The sequence below is a fragment of the Dasypus novemcinctus genome, chromosome 27 (genome assembly GCF_030445035.2).
Source record: "Dasypus novemcinctus isolate mDasNov1 chromosome 27, mDasNov1.1.hap2, whole genome shotgun sequence".
NCBI classification, from domain to species: Eukaryota; Metazoa; Chordata; class Mammalia; order Cingulata; family Dasypodidae; genus Dasypus; species Dasypus novemcinctus.
The window spans coordinates 7239895-7263963 of NC_080699.1; the positions used below are offsets into that span (position 1 = coordinate 7239895).

The 24069-nt window shown below is 40.7% G+C and overlaps 1 protein-coding gene and 1 long non-coding RNA gene across 2 annotated transcripts in view; one reads left to right on the plus strand and one right to left on the minus strand.

The window, feature by feature from the left end:
* The window catches only part of LOC139437746 (uncharacterized), a 147513-nt gene that overhangs the window by 110084 nt on the left and 13360 nt on the right, over nt 1-24069 (plus strand). The window lies entirely within an intron of this gene.
* The window catches only part of TRPC6 (transient receptor potential cation channel subfamily C member 6), a 158132-nt gene continuing 140651 nt past the window's right edge, over nt 6589-24069 (minus strand). The window contains exons 10-12 of the mRNA XM_012521843.3: nt 9434-9517; nt 8126-8201; nt 6589-7601 (exon numbers count right to left, since the gene is read on the minus strand). Coding sequence (XP_012377297.2) covers nt 7450-7601; nt 8126-8201; nt 9434-9517 — 312 coding nt within the window. The 3' untranslated portion in view covers nt 6589-7449. The remainder of the gene's footprint in view (nt 7602-8125; nt 8202-9433; nt 9518-24069) is intronic.

The window sequence follows — 24069 nt, forward strand, 5'->3', positions numbered from 1 at the left end:
CAGCAAGGCCTCAGGGTCTCCTCTGCCGTGCCTGTCCCACTTTCCTCCCAGGGCACTGCCACAAGTCCCCGGGGGCTGCGATGGTCACTAACCAGAGGATTCATTCAACGCACATGTCCATTCAGATGATTTTGGAGCATCCAGTGCGGACCAGACTCTCTGGAAGCACCTGTGAAATAGCTCCTTGGGCTAGGGGGGCTCCTGGCATCAGGGCAAGTCTTTCTGGGGGTGGCAGCAGGTGCTTGAGTGTTGAGAAGGCCAGACTGGGGAAACAGCCCCCAGTGCTGTTCCCGCAGCCCCTCCTTCAGGCCAGGGACACTGGGGAGGGGGCTTGTCTATACAGCGGCCTACCAGAATAAGCCTATGTTCTGGATCTTTCCTTAGACCCAGCCTCATCTCAAGTTACCAGTTATGCAGCTCATTTTTTTTTTTTAATTTTTAAATTAAATTAAATTTTACATTTCTCACCCCTCCCCCCCAGTTGTCTGCTCTCTGTGTCTATTCACTGTGTGTTCTTCTGTGACTGCTTCTGTCCTTATCAGCGGCACCGATAATCGGTGTTTCTTTTTGTTGCATCATCTTGCTGTGTCAGCTCTCCGTGTGTGTGGTGCCATTCTTAGGCAGGCTGCACTTTCTTTCGCGCTGGGTGGCTCTCCTTACGGGTGCACTCCTTGCGCGTGGGGCTCTCCTACATGGGGACACCCCTGCGTGGCAGGGCACTCCTTGCGCGCATCAGCACTGCGCATGGGCCAGCTCCACATGGGTCAGGGAGGCCCGGGGTTTGAACCGTGGACCTCCCATGTGGTAGACGGACGCCCTACCCACTGGGCAAGTCCGCTTCCCCAGCTCGTTCTTTAGAGGTCCCACGAATGCCTGCCGGCTCATGTCGTAGTGAATGCAGGGTCTTCGTTTAAGTGCCTCTTAAGGGCACACGTTATCCCTCCATCTAGAGGAGCGATAACTGGGGGAGAATTTGGAAGCCGGGTGCCTCACGAGCAGGAGTGTGGCCCAGGGTATCGGGGGCTCAGTCGGCTGCCACCTGTAGAAACGGCCTCTCCGGAAACAGGGACCAGACTTTACCCGGCTTAACCCAGGGGACCCAGGGGCGCCTTGATTTCGGGAGGCCCCTGCCCACCTCCTCTGCAGCCTCAAAAGCAGAAGCGACACCTCACCTCCCGATGCTCTGTGCTTACGGAGGATGCCCTCCTCCACGCTGACGGCCATGGGGTGCACACGCCCGAGCTCCCCCGGACCCCCGCCGACCCCTCCAGGGCTCTGCGTCCTTCAGCTCCCAACGCCCACTCTGGGCTCCCTCTGGAGGACCGCCCTCAGGCTCCCGGAGCCTCAGGATGCGCTGGGAGGGGACATCCTCCAGGGGAGCAGACATCCTCTAGGGGAGTGGACAATCTCCAGGGGAGTGGACAATCTCCAGGGGAGCAGACATCCTCCAGGGGAGTGGATCCTCCAGGGGAGAGGACATCCTCCAGGGGAGCGGACATCCTGCAGGGGAGTGGGTCCTCCAGGGGAGCGGACATCCTCCAGGGGAGCAGACATCCTCCAGGGGAGCAGACATCCTCCAGGGAAGCGGACATCCTCCAGGGGAGCAGACAATCTCCAGGGGAGCGGACAATCTCCAGGGGAGCGGACATCCTCCAGGGGAGCGGACATCCTCCAGGGGAGCGGACATCCTCTAGGGGAGTGGACAATCTCCAGAGGAGCGGACATCCTCCAGGGGAGTGGATCCTCCAGGGGAGCGGACATCCTCCAGGGGAGTAGACATTCTCCAGGGCACCCCTGCAGCGACTCCCACACAGGGGCGTGCAGCCAGCTCAGGGGCACGGCCCGATCATGCCCCTGCAGGGCTGAGGTGACATCACTTGGATTTCTCCTGCAGTTTCCTACTTGATGACCTTTTCTCCTTCCCTGGCCTCTTCATCAGTTGTTCCTGGGAGCGCTTTCTCCATAGATCACTGGCGCCTGAATCCTCATTCCAGGGTCTCCTTTGGGGACTCTAATTAGACAGGGCAGAGGAAGACAAACAGTCTACCAAACGGCAGACACGTTTCTGACACCGTTTTCCCAAAGGGACAGGAGTAACCATTCTTCGGCCTAAGTGCAGGTTCTCCAGAAGCTTCCTCTGACCTGAAATGCAACCTCCCCGGACACACTTCACGCCATTTACCAGACGGCGTGGCTCATCCCTCTGTTCAGCTGGGAAGTCCTTGAAGGCAGGTGCTGTGCCCTAATTCATACTCAAATTTAAGTGAAGTTGTTGAATTAACCACCCATTTCACCAAGAAAGCCCCTGAGCTCAGCTAGGCATGGAGGTGCTTAAAAGGCCGTAGAATGAGAGTGGCATCAGGTACTCCACTTGTCAGCACAAGTCAAAGCATGCTGAGGACTGTTCTTTTAATTTCACGATCCTGTGTGTGGGATGAATATTTTTGCACTTCTCATGACATTGTAAAATACCAGAAGGCTGCAGGCCTGGCCTCTGCTTTGAGGAAGAGTGGGATGAAGCAGATCATCTCGTTGGGTTAAAAGTGACCACAGGGAGGTTACAATTAACGTGTAGCTTCTCTCACATGGGCATTAAGGAGTTGTTGGGAAAGCCATTACGTCCCTACAATGCCACCACCTCAACCCTGAGTGCTTGGGGAGAGCTGCTCCTGTGACGTATTCAAAGCTTTTACCAACTACAAACAATATTTCAGGACTTCTGTCTCGTCCTAGGGGTGGCCAGACAGAAGTCGAGAGAGGCAGGCGTGCTCGTCACTGTTCCACGTGCCGAGCCTTTCTTACTGATGAAGCTTGGCTCTTTTTTTCCAGCTTCTGCATGAAACTGAGAAGGGTAATAAAATATGGTCTTATCAGTTATTAAACTCTGAATGGCCTAGGTATTTGGTATATAAAATGAAGTATCATAATTGGAAACCAGCAATCTTACTTTCAAAACACAAGGTTTCCCAGAAGTTACTTACGTTCAGTATTTTACCCCTCCACTAGAACCACCAAATTAATTTTGAAATTCTGTAGGATTTATGTTCTTTTTAATGTTAAGTGTTTTTTAAAAATTAGCTAGATAGCAATAGTTTAAGAGAGAAGCTTAAACATACTCCCAGGATCAGCCTTCACTGTTCTGGGGATTTGTGGGGAAAGGGAATTAGGTCCCAGAATGGACAGTGTGGGGCAGCAGCACAAACAGAGTGCTCTTTGCGTCCTGCTCATTAGTAATGCTAAATGCCAAATGAACTGACAAGCCAGGGGTAAGGACTCCCATTAGTCCATCATGAGAGGCAATCGCATCACAGCTTTGAGGCAACCTAATAGACCAGACCCATGAATGAATTAAAGAGAAAAGCTGGCATGTGATTAATTTTTACCTACTAACTACTTCTTGAGCCAAAATATAACTTTCTCATTAAGCAAAAGTATGAAGTGAATGAGTCAAGTTGCTTCCCATCCCAGAGGAAGGTGGGAATCAGTGAGGAAACTCCCAGGACCACACAAGGTCAAGACTTTCTTCTGTGGGGCTGGTGTATCCTCTAAGAAATAAGACGAAGCCACAGCTGTGGCAGAGCCAATTTGTTCAGGCTTCATTTTCTACTTTTGAATGCCGAAGGACCTCTCAAGCTTTGCTTTGCTAATCTAGGATGAAGAGACTAGAAATAGGCCTCATGGACCCAAGCATGTGTTAATTAGGTCTGTTACTTTTAGAGTTGCCATTTGCATTCTGGTTGTAGCTCTGCTATTGGCAATAGCACAATGAACACCATAGGTTTTAAAGGCAAATTTTAAGCACTGGATCTAATAGGGTACCTGCCCCAAACCACCTCATGATATTGTTGTAAAATGATACGAAACGATTCAAAAGTAGTGTCTTGAAATTTTCACAAATATTGTTCAAGTGTGGTTCATCTCTTTCAGAGATGGTAATATGTGGCATAAGCATCAACTTCCCATGGCCATGGCAAGTGGTGGTAATCGTCTTTATGTCATTTTCTCTTATTCCAAATGGGGACTCAGAATCCTTCGCAGCATAATGCTCCAGACACTGTGTACCAGTTGGTCAGAGAAAGAGGGGATAAAACCCAATTTCCATTAGTTTTTAAGAGGTTTAAGAGGAGGTCATTTCAGGGACGGTGGAAAAGGAACTTTGGAGTTGCATCCTTTGTCTACAATTACTAACATTAATTGAATGCTTACTGTGTGCCAAGTACAGTGTATTAACTCTTTATCCTCACAAAAACTCTATGTAAGAGATGTTTCTTAGTTTGTAGAATTGGGATAATGAGGCTCAGAAAGGTTAAGAAACTTGATAAAGAATGCACAGCTGGCAATAGTCTGAGCTGGGCTTTAAGTCCACATTTTGGCTTTAAATCTTATACTCTGACCAAAAGGCTAAAAAGAACTCTGCTGAAGAGGTAACCACTATATAGAGGCCAGAAAAGCATGGTTTTCCCCCTAAGCTCACAGCTTTCCTTTGAAAAATGTTTTTGATCATAAACATACATGTACATATATAGTTATATTAGGGAGACTGCGTACATATATATGTACACACACATATATACTACATATTAACAGAAGCAACATGGCAAAATGTTAACATCTTGTAAAATACCAAAAAAAAATTGTAATACCTGACCTTTTCCAATAATTCTGAGGAATAGTCCATTTTCTGAAGAAGAGTGAAGAGTAAATGTCAGATGGCTGAATCACAGAATATTGAAAAGGTTAAGGCAAAAGCAAAGCATTGCCTTAGTTCTTTTAGCCCAAGATATGACAATAAGTAAACTTAATTTATTAGATTGTTCTTATGGTGCTGTGAGAGCCTATTGTCCTGGGCAAGGAGGAGTACCAGGAATGCAGGGCAGTGAGGGTCAAGATTCACTTCCTGAATGTCATCATCAAGGTTTTCTCTCATCATTTAGTCAAAAAGTCATGATTTTCTGTGCATTTCCCAGATGATATATGCCTGTCCAGCCACCTTTTACATACTCTTTCTACAGTTTATCAGAGGACAATGACAGACATTTTATGGCTGGCAAAATGAACATTAGAGAAGAAGAAAAGTGAAAAATTCTTAGATTCTGTGTAGTCTAATACTTCTCCTTGTTTTTGGTGTTCCAGGTAACATAATTAGGAAGCATTCTACTCTGAATATGTGATCTCCTTAATAGGTATAATCATCTCCATCAGTGAATAAGTTGGTTATTTGTCATTTTCATCAGAGTTTGAAAAACATGAGTGAATAGCCCAAAGATCCACTTTTACTAGACAAATATATTATCCATCAAATGGTACTAACTTAAAAAAAAAAAAAACTACCATAGTTGACCAAGGTCTCTGACATTTAATTCGTAGTACAAAAATCCCTGGAAACAATTCCAAAACAATTTTTGTGACTTGTGAATAGATCATTGAATTTATCCAGGGGAAGTGTTTGTAAAAACATTTATGTGGATGCTTCAGTTTTGTTCACTGGTGGTGATGGTTCTACTGTGAGCAGTGGGCAGAGCTGGGCAGAGCTGAGAGCTCTGTCTTCACAGAACATAAACCTCCAGAGGCATCAGCATCAGATGGGAGGGGAGAACCAGACAGAGATTTGAAGAGATACATGTCCACTTCATCGCCTTCTCAAAGTTTAAGGTGACATGACCAGAGGATTGAAAGCCAGTGGCCTTGAGACTCTGAGAGTGCTAAGACCATCCTTGCACCAAACGCCCTGTTTAAGCTTTTGGTGGAATTTTTAAAACCTTAAAGTATTTTGGTTTCTCTTCATCTTCCGTATAAGGTCAGATTAGAAGAGGTGCCACTTTAACTGAACTTTGAGGAAAATCCCCCAACTTCAGGCCATAGTGATTTTGAGCAATAAGTGCCATCTGGAGGGAAGTGCCTTTTACTGGGGACTCACAGCCATGCTTGCTGCACTTTCCAAAACTGCACATCTTGCCAAGCCAATCCAACCTAAAAGACACCAAGGAATCTAAATATTATCTCTAGAGTCTTCTGGAGGCAAGCCCACTTGCTGTCAAAGTGATCTTTGGTAGAAAGGCAAATTTCTTGCATGGCATAACATATAAACCTTGTGAATGTTAGATTATTTTAATTCTTCGATAGTGCATTTGGTATGAGATTGATCTTTACAACTTCGCATTCAAATATTCCCACAAAGATTCTGAAAACAAACCTCTCAATAAGTAATACCCACAGATACAATATCACTGAATAAAAAATTTCACCTGTAATTTCTGATCTGGTTACCAAAAGGTTCTTTGACTTTTAACTAAAGTCCAAGTTGGGGCTGCATATATTTTCTGTGACCATTTTATCTTTAAAAATGAAGTTAAAAATTTGCATCTGATGCCTCCTTTCATTGGATTTAAAACAGCACTTCCAGTTACTGTCCAGCATCATATAAATATCAATAGTCTTTGGGTAGTTGATGAACTTTTGTTTCTATTTTTTAGATGTTTCAAATATTACCTCACATCAAGTAATATCAGCTTCTTGGCGAATGCTCAGGAATGTAAATCTCTATTTTTAAGTGTTTTGGGAGAAGGGTAGAACATACAAGTTCTCACATTACTTTTTTCCTTTATGTTTAATAGCCAAATGTGGGAATTCACCAATAAATGCTTTCAGAGATGGCACAAATTGTGCTATAATTAGACCAAATAACTGCATTGTCTGTGGCTTTGTTTCTTTAACAAAGTTATTTGGCTGGTAATTTCAGTCACAATAAAAAATTATAAGGGCTCTAGAGTGTCTAAAGTAGATGCAAAAGGAAAAGGGCAGCCATTTAATGCACGCGTGCACACACACACACAACTGACCAAGCTTTCAGGGTTAAGTGAGGAGCCCTTTTTCACTGTTAAATGTAATGTTGTCAAAGAGATGAATCAGAAAATTTAGGAAAAATTTAAGCCCATTTCTCAGACACTATCAATCATATTCTTTGGAGCTAAGCAAGAAAGGTGATGATTAAACAGTTTTCTCTCAATGGCCATAGACTAGTTTTTCCAGATACCAGGGTCCACAGTCCCCAGCAGGGGGTCCCCGGAGCAGACTTAGGTGCTGAAACTACCTGTGAGGAGGACCACACAGGAAGTGGTGTGCATCTGCCTACCACCAGCAGGGACAATGCCCGGGCAGACGCTACAAGGAGTTGTATCATCACAGCAACCATACACAGTAAGGCAGTTTATAAAACAAGCACCAAGCAAGTCGGCATATTTTTCATCTTCCTCTTCCAACTTCAGCCTGAACAGTGAAATTACATCGCCCACAATATTATTAGGGTTTAGTATGGTAGGATGACCCAAGTTATCTTTTCAACTTTTTCTTGTTTAAGGGGAAGGAATACTGGCACTTAAAAAAATAAACTGGAAAATAATATGGCTTCAAGTGGACAAATAAATAAGAATATCTAAGGAAGTCTTTGCATTATCTATTGCTTTCCTCTTGATTTGGTTCCGTTGATAGTTTCTCCCCAAGTTTTCTAATAAGTTCTGCTAGGTCTTCTGTATTCTGAGATTTTTCTTCAAGGAGTTCATATCGGAGGCTTGAGATATCCTGTTTAATTTCTTTCAGTTCCCCTTTGAAAAATAAGAGTGATAAGAAACTCATTGTAAACACACAATACAGAGAAACTAGTGATTCTTGGATAGTTTAAATTAGTCCACATTTCATATACATCTGTATTTTGAAAGCTTTCAAAGGAAATATCTTCCTAATGAAGCAGGTTTTAATTTTCTAAGTATTTTAATAAATGACGAGATTATAGCAAAATTATAACAGAGGTCTTCCTACAATAAGTTAAATGGAAATGGTGGTGATGGTTGCAGGGTTTGGGGTAGCCTCTCCTTTGCCATTTCCAACCACACCCTCCTCTCTCAAAGCTTCCCCCCAAAAAGAAAAAATAGTGATTTATCGAGTGAGTGGTATCTGTCCCCACCTGTGGACAACTAAGCCTGTTCCCCAGTATTTAACAGCATAGATACTGAGATTCCGTTCTCCTCCCCTTGAAGCTCAACCTTCCCACGCCCGCCCCTCCAGCTTCGGCTCAAGCCCGGTATCCTAGCTCACTCTCAGAGCCCACTTGTCTTTGCACTCAACTCACCTTCATTCACTTCATCACTCTCCTTATCGATTTGGGCTTTCAGAACATATCTTTTAATGAGCCTCTTCATTATTTTCTAGACAGAGAAAGGAGAAAAGCATCACCATTTTTATTTTATGACAAACCTCTCACTTGGGAAAAGTTCCCAAGTCGTCTTCCTTTTGGCAAGCCCTTGGGAAGTGATGGCTTATCCATGACGATGATGACTTAGCAGCCTGGGAGCTATGCTGTCCCCAACTTTGTTTTTCTTTTCAAAGAGATACATCATCTAGGCTGATGACCCAGAAAGTTAATTCTTGAGAAAAGAATCATTTTGGAGCAAATACCTACTCCTTTATGCCCACTGCATGTATTTTATTTGAAAAGAATTCAAGTAAGACATGGCCTTTCAGTTGGGCAGGATAGAGATGTACAAATGGCGCGTGGAGATGGGAACTCAAGCAAATGTATGCTCGTTTTTGTGTCTTCCTTCCTCAAAGGATGTAGCCTTCTTAGTTTTATATTTAATTGCTATTAATTTAGCAGTGGCCAGTTTCATTGTAAGAACACTTCTCCAGTATCTGGGCTTCTAGTATGTGCATGTGCTTTTACCATATACTTTCCATGTTAAGGAGGAAGCGCAGCACCTGTCTGGAATTTACGGGGTGTACATACAGCTAAACCAAAACTTACTACCCACACCTCAAATTAAATGGTGGATAGTAAAACTCCACTTCTAAGGACATATTCTAAGGAGATAACTGGGTAGATGGACAAGTGTATTCATAGTGGAAAAAATAGTAATTCCCTAAATTCCCATCCATAAGTGTTATTTTTAATGAATTACATAGTTATACAAAGGAATAGTATATGTAACAAATGATATGAATATATATATTGTGGAATCAAGAGCACAAACAACAAAAATGCATGTGTGAGTTTACATGTACATTTATACAATACTATTAAATAAGTATAAAATTACACACACACATATATCATCTGGCAGAATGTTCACCAAAAGTAAACAATGTATTTCTTTATAGTGGAATTTGAGGTGCTTTTCCTTTTATATATTTTTGTAGGATTAGACTTTTTACAATAAACACATAAGCTCTCACCTCTATAATGCCAAAGAGTTCATCTATTTTGTTTATTTTGTATCTCCAGCCTAGAAAGTGGTACCTGATAGTTAAATACTTGTTGAATTTATGCATTATTTTGATATCCAGGAAAAAATCCTAATAATTCATTTTCATTTAAATTATGCAATTTGAGGATATAAATATTACAAGTAACTAGCCTGTTTCTTTAAAAATTCATGCTTACCAGATACTGTCTTGGAGGATTATTGAAACTATTTAATTGGAAATCTTCCGAGCTCCGTATCCTTGATTGCTTATTCTGTCCAAGCTGTAATTTAAGAAGAATTAGAAACTGATTCTTAATTTTCTTTCAAATAATACAACTAGATTATTATATTATTGAAAAATATCACCTATGATGTAATAATCTCATATTAAAACATATCCAAATATACAGTGCTATTTTACTGCCACTTGGTTATTCGAGGTTGCCTGAAGAGTATCCTTTGACATTTTTTTAGCCATTGATCATGTCATAAGAGCCCTGCTTTCACCTTCCCATAACTTCCTGTAACTTCCCAGCTGGGGAAGCGATGGTGAGTTCAGAAGATCAAGAGGGAAACGGACTTGGCGCAGTGGTTAGGGCGTCCGTCTACCACGTGGGAGGTCCGCGGTTCAAACCCCAGGCCTCCTGACCCGTGTGGAGCTGGCCCATGCACAGTGCTGATGCGCGCAAGGAGTGCCCCCACGCAGGGGCGTCCCCCGCGTAGGGGAGCCCCATGCGCAAGAAGTGCACCTCGTGAGTGCGCCCCGTAAGGAAAGCCGCCCAGTGTGAAAGAAAGTGCAGCTCCTGGGCTCCGCCCACACTTCCTGTGCAGCTGACAACAACAGAAGCGGACAAAGAAACAAGACGCAGCAAATAGACACAGAGAACAGACAACCGGGACGAGGGGAGGGGAATTAAATAAATAAAACAAATCTTTAAAAAAAAAAAAAGAAGATCAAGAGACAAGCATGACTGGCCCCAGCATCCCACCTGCTGCAGGGTGAGAAGGGGATTCTGAAGAAGCACCAGAGAGAGAGTTTATTGTAGGACAGAATTTAGGGTGCCAAGAAAACACTGGTTTATCCATTTGAATTTTACGGTATGAACAGGATCCCACTGAGACAATTCTTTCCTAATACGTTTGCCTGAATAGGCAAATAACAACAAATTAAGAATTTCTGCAATGTGCAATAAAGGACATAATGTTCCATATTAACATTCTGAGAGGATGTTTTAAAAACTGTTTAATGCATTTTTCTAAAGGAAAAAAAATTAGATATTAAAAAGAATGAAGTAGGAGAACCTAAGCAAATTAGAATAGCACTTAATTTGTATGTTTTTGGTGCAAATGTCTCTGGAGAGTATTTAATAATTGGGAAATGCAACAGTCTTCCAGAAGAAAATTTCAAGACTCTCTTCAATGACAGTAATTACATGTATTTCCTAATCCCATATAAGATGCCATAAGTAGGCTCAATAAGGTTCAATTAAAATATGAGCCTTAACTTCAATACCTTCATGTTAAATGGCCATGTCCTGAAATAAAACAGCTCATTAGAACTTTCATCCATCTAACACGTGTGCACTGAGTGTCCTCTATAAGTAAGCACCTGGGCCAGGCTATGGGGATTCAGTAAGAACCTAAACAATTGTGGTCTAGCTGAGTTATAATAGGAAAATACGGCAAGGCTGATGAGACCCATAAAAACAATATATGATATTTAAAATATTGATTATTTTAAAAATCATAAAAAACATCTTTTTAAAATTGTAAATATCATCACTTCTTTTTCATGTAGCTATTTCCCTTTTTCTTTAACCCCTCTGAAAATATCACCAAAATATCCATATGTTTTTACTTATTTTGACTTTAAATATCATTGGGATCAAATTATACAACTCATCAAATTAACCAAATGGCATCAGACTGACTTCTTTAAAAACAAAAAATTCCAAGGGGCCTGAGTAAAATCTGTCTCTGCCACAAACTAGCTGAGTACACAAGGCAAGGGGCTTACAATTTCCATAATCTTTTCTGATAAGGAAAGGAATGGTCTTCTTGACCTTCATAGACCTTCAAGCTTTACGAATTTATAAACTCATGAAATGTATGCAAACGTCAACATAAATTTTTAATACCATAACAGGAAGCATGGCTGTCAAATGATGATTTATGATGATTTAATGATTTTAAGAACATCATTAAAAATGAGGACCAGGTTCAGCTCACACCCACCCCCAGGTGTTATGAGGAAGCTAGAAGATGAGGACATGTTCATAATCAGAAGGACAGGGTCCAGGCAAGGGCACAATTTGAGGATTACGTCTTTAATTTTCCAGCTATTCATGGTCTTGTGATTGCAAATAGTTAATTGGATATCTGGTATCTCTAATATTTCATTAGAAGCCATTAGTACATATAAAAGGTGCTTATGGAAATAGGAAAATAAATTATGCTGCTTTGGGATTTTTTTGAAGGCTAATTTGTGGTCCTTAAGACTGAGATGGACCAATCATTTCCAGTTAAGATGGCTCCACAGCCTACTGCTAGGAGAAAATGATTTTTCAAAAACCTATTATTTTATTAATGTGCTACCTCTGTTTTGTATTTCATTTGCTTTTTTCCTAATTTTTTGAGAAGTGGGTTTACAGACCATTCCTGCATGAAATACAGGATTCCCATATAATACCCCATTAACATCTTGCATTGATGTGTTATATTTGTTACAATTGATGCAAGTATGTTTTTATGGTTGTACTATTACCTATATTCTATGGTTTAAATTAGGTTTTAGTATTTATGGAATGCAGTCCCACAGATTTAATTTTTTTTCTTCTGCTATAGATACAACATAACATTTCCCCTTTTAACCACATTCAGGTATATTTCAATGCTGTTAATTACATTCCCATTGTTGTGTTACTATCGCTACCATTCATTCTCCAAAAATGTCCATTGTTGCAAATAGGAATTCTATACATTTTAACTCCGCACTCCCTATCCCCTGGTAAACTTTATTTTAGATTCTGACTCTGTGTGTTTGCTTATTCTAATTATTTCATATTAGTGAGAACATTCAATATCTGTCCTTTTCTGTTTGGTTTATTTCACTCAACATGATATCTTCAGGGTTCATCTAGATTGTTGCATGTATTGGAACTTCATTTCTTTTCATGGTTAATCCATTGAGTGTATATACCACATTTTGTTAATCCATTCATTGTTTGATGGACACTTAGATTGCTTCCATCTTTTTGGCAATTGTGAAAGATGCCACTATGAAAATTGGTGTACAAATATCTATTTGAGTCACTACTTTCAATTATATGCTAGGAATTGCATTACCTAGCAGCACAATTCCCAGGATACATGGTAATTTTATATAGAGGATTTACCAAACTTTCCCAATGTGGTGATACAATTTTACATTGCCACCAGCAATGGACGATTGTTTCTATTTCTTCACATCCTCTCCAATACTTGGAATGTTCTGGTTTTTTTTTTTAATAGTAGCCATTCTAGTGGGTGTGAAATGTATCTCAATTTGTAGCTGTGTGATGGCTGAAGACGTTGAGTATTTTTCATGTGCTTTCTGGCCATTTGTATATCTTCTTTGGAGAGGTGACTATTCAAGTCTTTTGCCCATTTTTATATTGGGTTGTTTGTCTTTTTTGTTGTTAAGGTGAAAGATTTCTTTATATGTTCTAGATATTAAACCTTTTTCATATATGTGGTTTCCAAATATTTTTTCCCATTGTGTAAGTTGTTACTTCACTTCTGTGACAAAGTCCTTTGAGGAATAGAAATGTTTAATGTTGATGAAGTCCCATTTACCTATTTTTAATTTTGTTGCTTGTGCTTTGGGTTTAAAGCCTAAGAAATCATTGCCTAACACAAGATCCTGAAGATGATCCCCTATGTTTTCTTCTAGGTGTTTGATAGTTCTGGCTCTTATATTTAGGTCTTTGATTCATTTTGAGTTAATTTTTGTATAAGACATGATGTAGAGGTGTTCCACCAGTCTTTTGCAAATGGAGATCAGTTTTCTCAGCACCATTTGTTGAAGAGATGATTCTTTCCCAATTGAAGGGTCTTTGTCCCCTTGTCAAAAATCAGTTGGTCATAAATGTGAGGGTAGGTTTCTGAGCTTTCAATCTGATTCCATTGGTCTGTGTGTCTGTCCTTGTGCCAGTAACATACCGTTTTGCTTATTGTGGCTTTGTAAAAAATATTAAGATCAGGAAGAGTAAGTCCACAATTTTGTTCTTCTTTTGCAAGATGGCTCTGCCTATTTGAGGTACTTTACACTTACATATAAATTTGACAATTGGCTTTTCCATTTCTATAATGAAGGTAGTTGGAATTCTTATTGAGATTATATTGAATCTGTAAATTCCTTTTCACAGAATTGACATCTTAACAATATTTATTCTTCCAATCCATGAATATGGAATGTCTTTACATTTAATTCAGTCTTCTTTGATTTCTTTTAGCAATGTTTTGTAGTTGTCTTAGTACACGTCCTTTACATCCTTGATTAGACTTATTCCTACATATTTGATTCATTTAGTTGTTGTTATAAATGGGAATTTTTTTCTTGATTTCTACTTCTGATTGTTCATTGCTTGTGTATAGAAACACTACTGAGTTTTGGGTGTTGATCTTATACCCCATCACTTTGCTGAATTCATTTATTAGCTCTAGGAGCTTTGTTATGGACTTTTCAGGATTTACTGTATATAGGATCATGTTATCTGCAAATAGAGAAGGTTTTACTTTCTTCCCAATTCAAATGCCTTTTATTTTTTCTTGTTCCATTGCTCTAGCTAGAACTTCCAGTACAATGTTGAATTACAGTGGTAACAGTACTCATCCTTGTCTTGTTCCAGATCTTAGAAGGAAAGCTTTCCTTGTACTCCATCGAGTACAACATTAGCTGTGGGTTTTTCATATATGCTCTTTATCATGTGGAGGAAGCACCCTTCTATTCCTGGTTTTCTATGTGTTCTTATTAAGAAGCGTTGCTGGATTTCATCAAATGCCTTTTATGTGTCAATTGAGATGATCATATGGTTTTCTTTCATTCTTTTAATGTGGTGTATTATATTAATTGGTTTTCTGATGTTCAACTACTCTTCCAAAAACAGGGTAAATCCCTCTTGATCATAGTGTATAATTCTTTTAATATGCTGTTGGATTCAGTTTGCTAGCACTTTGTTGAGAATTTTTGCATCTCTATTCATAAGAGATATTGGTCTGTACTTTTCCTTTCTTGTGATATTTTTATACAGTTTTGCTGTTAGGATGATATTGGCCTTGTAGAATGAATTAGGGAGTGTTCCCTACTCTTCAATTTTTTTGAGAATTTTGCACAGGATTGGTGTTAATTCATCTTGGGATATTTGGTAAAATTCCCCTGTGATGGCGTCTGACCCTCAGCTTTTCTCTGTTGGGAAGTTTCTGATTACTAATTCAATCTCTACTGGTTATGGTTGAGATCCTCTTTATTCAGTGTAGGTATTTTGTGTATTCCTAAGAATTTGTCCGTTTCGTCTGGGTTACCTCACTTGTTGGTCTATAGTTGTTAATAGTATCCTCATAAAGACCTTTTTATTTCAGGGAGGTCGATAGTAGTGTCCCCTTTTCATATCTGACTTTAGTTATCTGTGCCCTCTCTCCTTTCTTCTTCATCAGTCCAGCCAAAGGTTTGTCAATTTTACCAATTTTTTTTCAAAGAATGAACTTTTGGTTTTGATTCTCTTTATTTTTTGTTTTCTATTTCATTTATCTCCACTTTTTCTTCTTTCTGCTTGCTCTGGATTCAGTTTGCTCTTTTTCTGGTTCTTCCAGTTTTGAAGTTAAATCTCTGATTTGACATCTTTCTTCTTTTTAAATGTAAGCATTTAGAGCTATAAGTTGCCCTCTCGACAGTCTTTGCTGCATCCCATAACATTTGGTATTCTGTACTTACATTTTTATTTCCCTCAGGATATTTCCTAATTTTCCTTGTGATCTCTTTAACCAATTGTTTAAGAATACATTGCTTAATTTCCACATATTTATGATTTTTCCCAGTCCCTGTTAATTATTTCTAGCTTCAGTTCATTGTGGTTGAAGAAAATACATTGTGTGATTTCAATGTTTCTGAATTTATTGTGACTAATTTGGTGACCTAAGGTATGGTCTATCCTGGAGAATGATCCATGTACACTAGAGAAGAATGTATATTCTGTTACTTTTGGGTGAAGAGTTCTGTAAATGTCTGTTAGGTCTAGTTGGTTATAGCATTGTTCAAGTCTTGTTTTTCCTTATTGATCTTCTGTCTTGATGTTCTATTCATTATTGAAAGTGATATCTTAAATTCATATTATTAATATAGGACTGTCAATTTCTCCCTTAAATCTGTCAGTATTAGCTTCATATATTTTGGTTGTCTGCTGTTAGTTGCATATATAATTGTCAAGCTGTCTCATCAAATTGACTCTTTTTTCATCATATAAATATAGGCTATCTTGGTCCCTCATCACTGTTTTTGACTTAGTCTATTTTTATCTGATATGAGTATAGCTACACCAGCTCTCTTTTGGTTACTACTTGCATGATGTATTTTTTTCCATCCTTTCTCTTTCAATTTCCTTAAGTTTTTAAATTTAATATGGGTCTCTTGCAGACAGGATATAGTTGGATGATGCTTTTTTTCCATTTTGCCAATCTCTGCAATTTGACTGGAGAGTTTAACCCATTTTCATTTAAAGTCACTACTGATGATCCAGGACTTTCTTCTGCCATTTTGCAATTTAGTGTTTGTAAGTCATATCATTTTTCTCCCTCAATTCATGTGTTAATGCCTATATTTATATTTATTTCTTTTGTTCTATACTAAATTGAGAGCTTTCTCTTTTATATCTGGAAATATTTTTCATGTATTCCCTTCTGATTACCATGGGGCTAAAATTTAAATATATATCATATTTGGTTTGATTCCAACTTGATTTCAATAGCCTACACATTCACTTTTCCTATACCCCTCCATCCCACCACTTTTTTATACATTACAAATTATATCTTTGTACACTGTATATTCAAAACCATCATTACTTTATGCATTTCCATTTTCGTACTTGTTAGAAGTAAGAAGTTACATACTCTGGTGATTTGAAGCTGGATGTACACTAGAAAGGCATGTTAAATTGAATCCATTCCTGTGGGTGAGGACCCATGGTAAGTAGGACTTTTTGACAAGGCTACTTCAGCTACCGTGTGAACCACGTCATTCAGGATGGGTCCTAATTCTCTCACTGGAGTCCTTTATAAATGCAATGAAGAGAGCGAGTGAACGAGCACTCATGTGTGTCTTTGATTACTATGTTCAAAGTATGGTTTCCTTTATTGGTTTTCTGAACCTTTATCCTCTACATTTGGATTTCTAGCTTCATTCCATTGTAGCCAGAGAAGATATATTGTATGACTTCAATATTTTTTAATTTATTAAGACTTGTTTGATGACCTAAAATATGGTCTGTCTTGGAGAATGGTCCTTGTGTACTAGAGAAGAATGTATATTCTCTTACTGCTGAGTGAAGTATTCTTTATATGTCTGTTTCTTTGGTAAACTGTACATTTTAATTTTTTAAAGTGTTATCTCTGGGCTTACTCCTGAGCCATTTCCAAACCTTGTAACCAGCTTGTGATGACAGAGTGTTTGCCCTCCTATCAGGAAGGCTTGCCCAAGGTGAATGTGAAGTGCAGGCTTCTCCTCGCCCCTCCTGGTCCTGTGTCTGGTCCTGTGCTTCTGCTTGCTAGCTGCTTCGGAGTTCCCATTCACAGGAATTGTCTGCTCTACTTCCCAGGAGACAGGCCAGATCCCTCTCCTGAGTGTTTAAAGCTGGTAATTCTTCGCCCCTGGCCTCCTACTCCAATTGTTTCTTTTATACTTTCACTGTCTTATGCTGCTTTTGACAGGAGGACCAATTCTGGGAAGGGTGCAGGCTGGAGTGGTGTTTCCCAAGTAACTCTTTCCCAGCCAGAAAAAGGCCAGGGCCCCACAAAGGGGGGCAGAGATGATCCCAAAATGCCCTGGGGAAGGGGTCGGAAAGAGTGCCAGAGGCTGCTTCGTCAGCTTCCCAAGGACTTTCTTGACCTGCCCAGAAAATGCAGCCCTTCACCTGCCCCTGCAGCTCTGAGGAGCAGAGCATCTTTAAGTTTCTTCCACCACCTTTGTCCAGGGTCTACTGGAACAATGGCCACCCTCAGAGACATGCCTCCAGCGACCTGAAGTCACTCATCAGAAGCCATGATCAGCAGCTGGTGCCACGTGCTCACACCTGACCCTGGGGAAGTGGATTCCTATGTCCCTTTCTGGCACTAGCAAGCTATGCCAGGGGCTGGACCCACTTGCCGCCTGCCGCAAGAGTGGGGGGTGGGCACCATTAACCATCTCATGGCGAGAGCAATTTCCTGGTATTTACTGTAATTTACCAGCCTCTTCCTCCAGTTCTCCCCTGGATGGTGTACAGTATTCTACTGGACTCTCGAGTTGATTTGGGCAGTTTCTGACTATTTAATAGTGTTTTGGTGGAGAGACTGGTTGAGTTTCCTATGCTGCCATCATCACAAAATGCCCCCCTCTCTTCTAATTTAAGAGCTTTGTGTTGGCTGTTCCCACTTCTTAAAATATTCTTTTCCTGGCTGGCTTGCTCTCATACTTGGATTTTAGTTTCTCAGGGAGGCTTTCCCTGCCCATCCTGTGTAAAATGGATTTTCTTTATTAAGATTGAGAAGCTAGTTCTTTCATTTACTTCACTGCACACATAACAACTGATAATCCTGTAATTTCCTCGTTTGGTTGCATGTGTTTTGTCTATGTTCACCTCAGCTTATTATTATTCTATTATAGACTTACTGTTATTTGGCAATGGAAGAACTTTTATCATTGATATAAAGACAGTGGCCACCAGAGGTTCTGAGGGGAAGGAGGGGGGAGAACAGGTGTAACATGGAGACATTTGGGGGACACTGGAATGGTCCTGCATGACATTGTGATGATAGATACAGGCCATTTTATATTTTGTCATAACCTACAAAACTGTGCAGGATAGAGTGTGAACTATAATGTAAACCAGAGCCCACGGTTAGCAGCAATGCTTCGATATGAGTTCATCAATTGTAACAAATGGACCACACCCAATGAGGGTAGTGCGAAAGTGTGAGGGGAAGGAGTGGGGCATATAGGAATCTCCTATACTTTTTATATAACATTTATATAACCTAAAGCTTTTTAAAATATAAAAATTAAAAAAAAATTTTTAAAAGGTTGGGAAGGAAGGAAGGTAAAATGAAATTGACATGAACTGGGAAGGAGCGCTTTTCAGTCACTGACGGACTTTTTAGTTTCTAGTCACCTTGCTATCCAAGGTATCTTGCTACCTGGGTTAGTGGACCAGTTGAGGGCAGTTCAACTATATTGTACAAAGAAAGCTGAAGCATGGGAAACGGGTTCCAAGGCACGAGGCAGATGCCTTCCAAGCCACCAGACTGGATAGCCCAGAAGTCACAGTGCCGGGAAAGCCAGAACCCGATGTTCCGTTATGTGGGAATGTGTACGGCCATGGATTTGGCAGCGTGTTGACCTTGTGGCCCCGCTGATCACAGCTACAGTCTGTTCACAACGTTGCAGCCCAACACTCAGCTCCCAGTCCATGGAGGGAGCCCAGCGCGTCTCACACGCAGCCCTGTGCACCTCGGGGGCTGCACTGCAGAATGTTTAGCAGCATACCTGGCCTCTACCCGCTGTGTGCCAAGGAGCACCCTTCTCCCAACCCCGTTCACGTATGACAACCAAAACCATCTGCAGACTTACCAGATTCCCCCAGGGGGGACAACTCACAGCTATGTGAGAACCACGGGCCTAATTAGATGGCATATGACTACAGAGCTGTAAAATCATTGGGAACATGTTGATGTGCCCAGTTTCGTTCCAAACCTGAAATACCAAATTTTGCATTCGAATATAAGATTTTTTCCAGGAAAAACTTCTAATCAGTGTCTACTACATAGTTGGTATTTGATAATTTTTGAAAATTCAATAGTACAAAGTGACGGTATGTAAGGAGAACCGTCCAGTGATGCAAGGAAGCATTATTACCACTTGGTGGCAGAAAATTACATAGAGAATTGCTGCCATGCACAGCTCCTGAAAAGACTGAAAACGCATATCTCTAACACTTTTGCACGTACAAGGGAACTCAACTTGCAATATGAATTTAAACCTGAGGGATTTGGGTGTTTTAGATTTGCTGGCATGTGTAATGGGATAGGGGTGGAATGGGAGAGCTGCTGGAGTGAAAGCAGGAAGGACTGGACAAAAGCTTTGTTCCTAATATGTAAATCTGCCTTCTCATGCTGCCTAAACCACCCACTGTCCTCCTGTCCAAGAACACCTTTCTTATCAAGAGATTCCTCCGTGGGATTTACTCAACTTTTTAAAGGTATATGTGTGTGTATATATATACCTTCCACCACATTTTCCATGTTTTGTTTTCTCCTTTTGATGTCCTAGTAGTTTGGAATCAGCATGTCTCACTTGTAGCCTCATTGTAGGAGCAGAGAGAGTGACACCGAACACTTGTTTATAAAGAACGACCAGGGACCTTCTGTCTCTGGAGTTTCTTAAATAGTCATACCTAACAACAGTTCTGGGAGTCCCTCACTTCCCACAAGCACTAATGCCTGAGGCCAAGCACAGAGCCGGGGTCTGTGAAGCTCAGGCAGTGTACGCAGTAGGAGGAGGCAGATAGGCAGCTGTGTCCTGCAGCGCTTGCCAGCCCCTCGCTTTGGGATCGGGTACACAGGGATTTGAATTCTGCCTCTGTCGTGTGCCTGAAAGGGGAGTGGGGACCCGTCATTTAACCTCTAGAACCCTCAGGTTTCCCAAGCACAAAACAGGGAAGTTAATACTACTCACTTCGTGGAGCTAATGTGAGGACTAAATAGATAAGGTGTGTAGAATATGTAGCCTGACACACACTGTGTTATGTCACAAAAGCTATTACCATACAGAAGGATGAACATCCATGTGTGGCTTTAGGTTAGTTTTTAGCTAGTCTATTTATTCTCAGGGTACTTTACTGAATATTGTTTCTTACTGACACCCCCAAGTCATTCAGTGAATGAAATATTCAGTCATTCCTATGCCCAGAGGAGTATCACAATTTCCTAAAGTGCTTTTGAAAAACACATTTCTAGGGTGTACTACCAGAGATTTTGCCTCAGTAGATCTGAGGGAGAGGATTGGGAATTTGGACGAGATCATCTGGGGAACTGGCCTTGGTGACACTGACGCAGCAGTGGTCCTAATTAAAGGCCAGATGGCAGAGTTCTAGACCTAGGTTAAACAAAATAAAACTCTGCTTTATACTTAAGTCAGGACAAAATGCTAAAATAATGTGTCTATGATCTATAGAGACCTACTTATATAATTAAAAATCAACAGTTTGCATACACCAACCCCAAGCTATCTGTGCTGTTATGTGTATTTAGGTTTTATAGAAAGAAATTGTTACTCTTGAGCCTAATCCTTCTTAATCCCTTATCGGTCAGAAAACACTGTAGACCACATTACCAATTAAGACGCAAGGCGAATGGGCACCATAGTTATACCCGCGACGCTATTACTCGCGGAAACGCCAGTCTTTTTTTCCTTTAAGCACTGTCATACTTAAAATACACAGAACGAAGTTACACTTGTAACATGGACTATATCATTTAAACTTTGACACCTTATGAAACTATTAAGTGTATATTACTGGGTACACATTTTACAACTGACTGGGACCAAGCAATGGACCATCCAGGATAGCTGGATTCAATTATGAATATATCTACTTAATAAGGAAATCACAAAGTCATTTCACCTCACTCATTTTCTTACCTGAAATGTTAAGATAATTTAACTCACATAAATAACAGAATCTGTTGAAATGACTTATCAAATTATAAAATCTTTTGAGATGAGTATTTTCTGGAGACAGGCCATGCACAGTTTTTCAATAACTTTCCCCCTTTATCCTTCTGTCCCTTCATCTGTCCTGCTATCCATCCGTGAATCTTTTCATTCCCTAGACACCTGTGGGTTCTGATAAGATGGAAGAACTAGGGATATGGATGAACGAAGGCATGGGCTCTGCCCTTCAGGAGCTCACGGCTTTATCAGGTCATTTGCCATTTCTTGGTTTGGGGAATGGTGAACATATCATAACAAATGGGGTCCCACCAAGGGATGGAAGAAAGTGGCTAAAATGTACTTTCTACCAAGTGCCTTCTATGTGTTTTATTTCATTTAATTATCAATCCTTTGAGGCTGTAGTAGCTACAAGTGAAGAAACTGAGGCTTGAGAAGACCAGAAATATGTCCAAGTCCAGCCCTGGAAGGCAGTAGGAAAATTAAGAGGATTAGCATGTGTGTCCTGCTGCCACACATACCCGACAAATGCTAATTTCATCGCCATTTTGCAATTAATGTATGCTGACTTTCACATTTACTCTGGCATTACTTTTCCCAGTAATGTTATAGTTTTTCCACTTCTTCATTTATTTCAAATTATCTTTTTCCAGATATAGCCATTTATATTCTTCACTGGACTCATTCTTTCATTTTGTTTGCATTCTTTCTCTACAGCTTTTAGAACTAGTATTATTTTTCTGATTTCAGTGTATTAGCATAACCACTAAATTGTGTGGTTGTATTTACTCTTCCTCCTTCATAATAACAAAAAAATAATATATACTACAGTATATATTAGCTGTGTGCTAAGCACTAATATAAGATCTTGATATGTATTAACTAATTTAATATCCACAATGACCCTTGAATATTAAAACTATTCTTATTCTATAAATAAGAATCTTAGAATTCTAAGTCAAACTTGCACCCAACATACATTACATTGAGAAACTTCTTATAAAATATTTGAATTTAATTTCTCTGATTTCCTAAATATGCTACTCATGATACACTAGACCAGAGATGTTATACTTTTTTTTTTTATGAAGAGCAAGAAAATAAATATTTTAGGCTTTGTAGAACATATGTGATCTGTACCATCCATTGTTCTTTCTCTTCTATTTTCACAACCCTTTAAAAAGGTAAAATAATAACAACTCTCAAGCTGTACAAAACCAGGCTAAGGGTGACCCCTGCACTAAACTCCTAACTCCATACTGTCTTGTCTTGAGCAAAATCTCCCTTGTTGCTTTATGGTATGGCTTTTCATGTCATAATTGTCCCATATTCATACCATTTTTAGATGCTCTCACTTTACCCATTAGCCCATAGGTCACACACAAATATTTTTAAGATCCTGGCAAGTAGTTTTAACAGCCTAAGTGTGAGACCATAGTGAATGGCAAGTCCATCGGTGAACCAGGGAGCGTGGCTCCCCTCAAAGGCATTCAGAGATTTGAAAGTCCTGGGATAGCCCAACAAAACCTATCTGAATAGCAGATTCCGGCCATTTGAAATGACCCTTGTATGATCACTGTCTTGGAAAGGCCAGTTGTATGATGACAGTCTTGGGAAAGCAGAAGTTATGCTCTTGAACCCTAGCCATTTTATTATCAGGCCCTACTGCCGCATTCCTGGGTGGGGCCCCAGTCTACGCAGGCCTCACAGCTTCAACACAGGTCCCCATCCATCCACCTCCCGCTGTAGCCTGCCTGGCCCTGCGGCATTGCTCTTTGGAGGGTCTTCCTGGTCAGATCCCCGAATCTTAGTCGGGCTCATGTTCCAGGGTTTCTCTCCCTAAAGCTTTACCTTCTTTGTCTTCTGACCTGAAATGGAAAATGGCTGATGTACTTGTGGCAGAGCGTCAGCAAAGCAGCCGGGAGGCTGAACGTCACGGAGGACTTGCGCGTCCTCTACTCCTATTTTGCCGGGAGAGATAATCCATCCAGGTTCCAAACGAATGCACCTACTCCTTGGAATTTGTGGCACAGGAGGTGGTGATGAAACAGTTATGGCCAGTGTTAGAAACTGCTGGGAGGCGCTTCAGAGTGTGAAGGCGGGTTTAGCCAGCACGTGCCATTTTTCCTTTGCCCTTATTCCTCCTGCATTCCTGAAAAGGGGATGTGATGGCTCAGGATAAATCCACCATCTTGCATCTGATGAGGACAGAAACCCAGGAGGATCACAGCCGCATCCCTGTTAGCAGTCCTGGACCACCTGACTCTGGGCCACTTGTTAAGAGGGGGACAGGGTGGGGACCCACCGTCTTGGGTAAACCGTGGGATGTGGGTGTTTATTATGGTCAGCTGAACGCAAATCCTACCAGATGCATTGCCCTCTTCCTTATTCATTCATTTATAACTTCCCTTTAGCAACAAGCATTTATTGTGCCCCTACTGAGTGTATGCTACAAAGAAGGAAAAAAACGATCTCATCATTGAGGATTTTGCTACTCCACATTAGGGAGCTAACACATCTCTAGGGCAAATTGTTCCTTACAAACAGTGCCATTGACAATGGGCAAATTGTTCCTTACGGAACAGTGTCATTGACAATGGGCAAATTGTTCCTTACGGAACAGTGTCATTGACAATGGGCAAATTGTTCCTTACGAACAGTGCCAATGACAATGGCCCATAATCCTAGAGTGATCTGTTCAGCAGCTCTGCATTAGGGTCAAATACGGAGGCCCGGCACGATGTGTGCGCACTCCCCCTGAGCTCTGCAAAGTTGCTCGTACGTACCCTCCTTTGGATCTCTAACTGGCTCCTACCTTGTTTTAATTTTTACTTTTGAAATGTCACTATCCCTATATTCTATAACCCAGAGCTG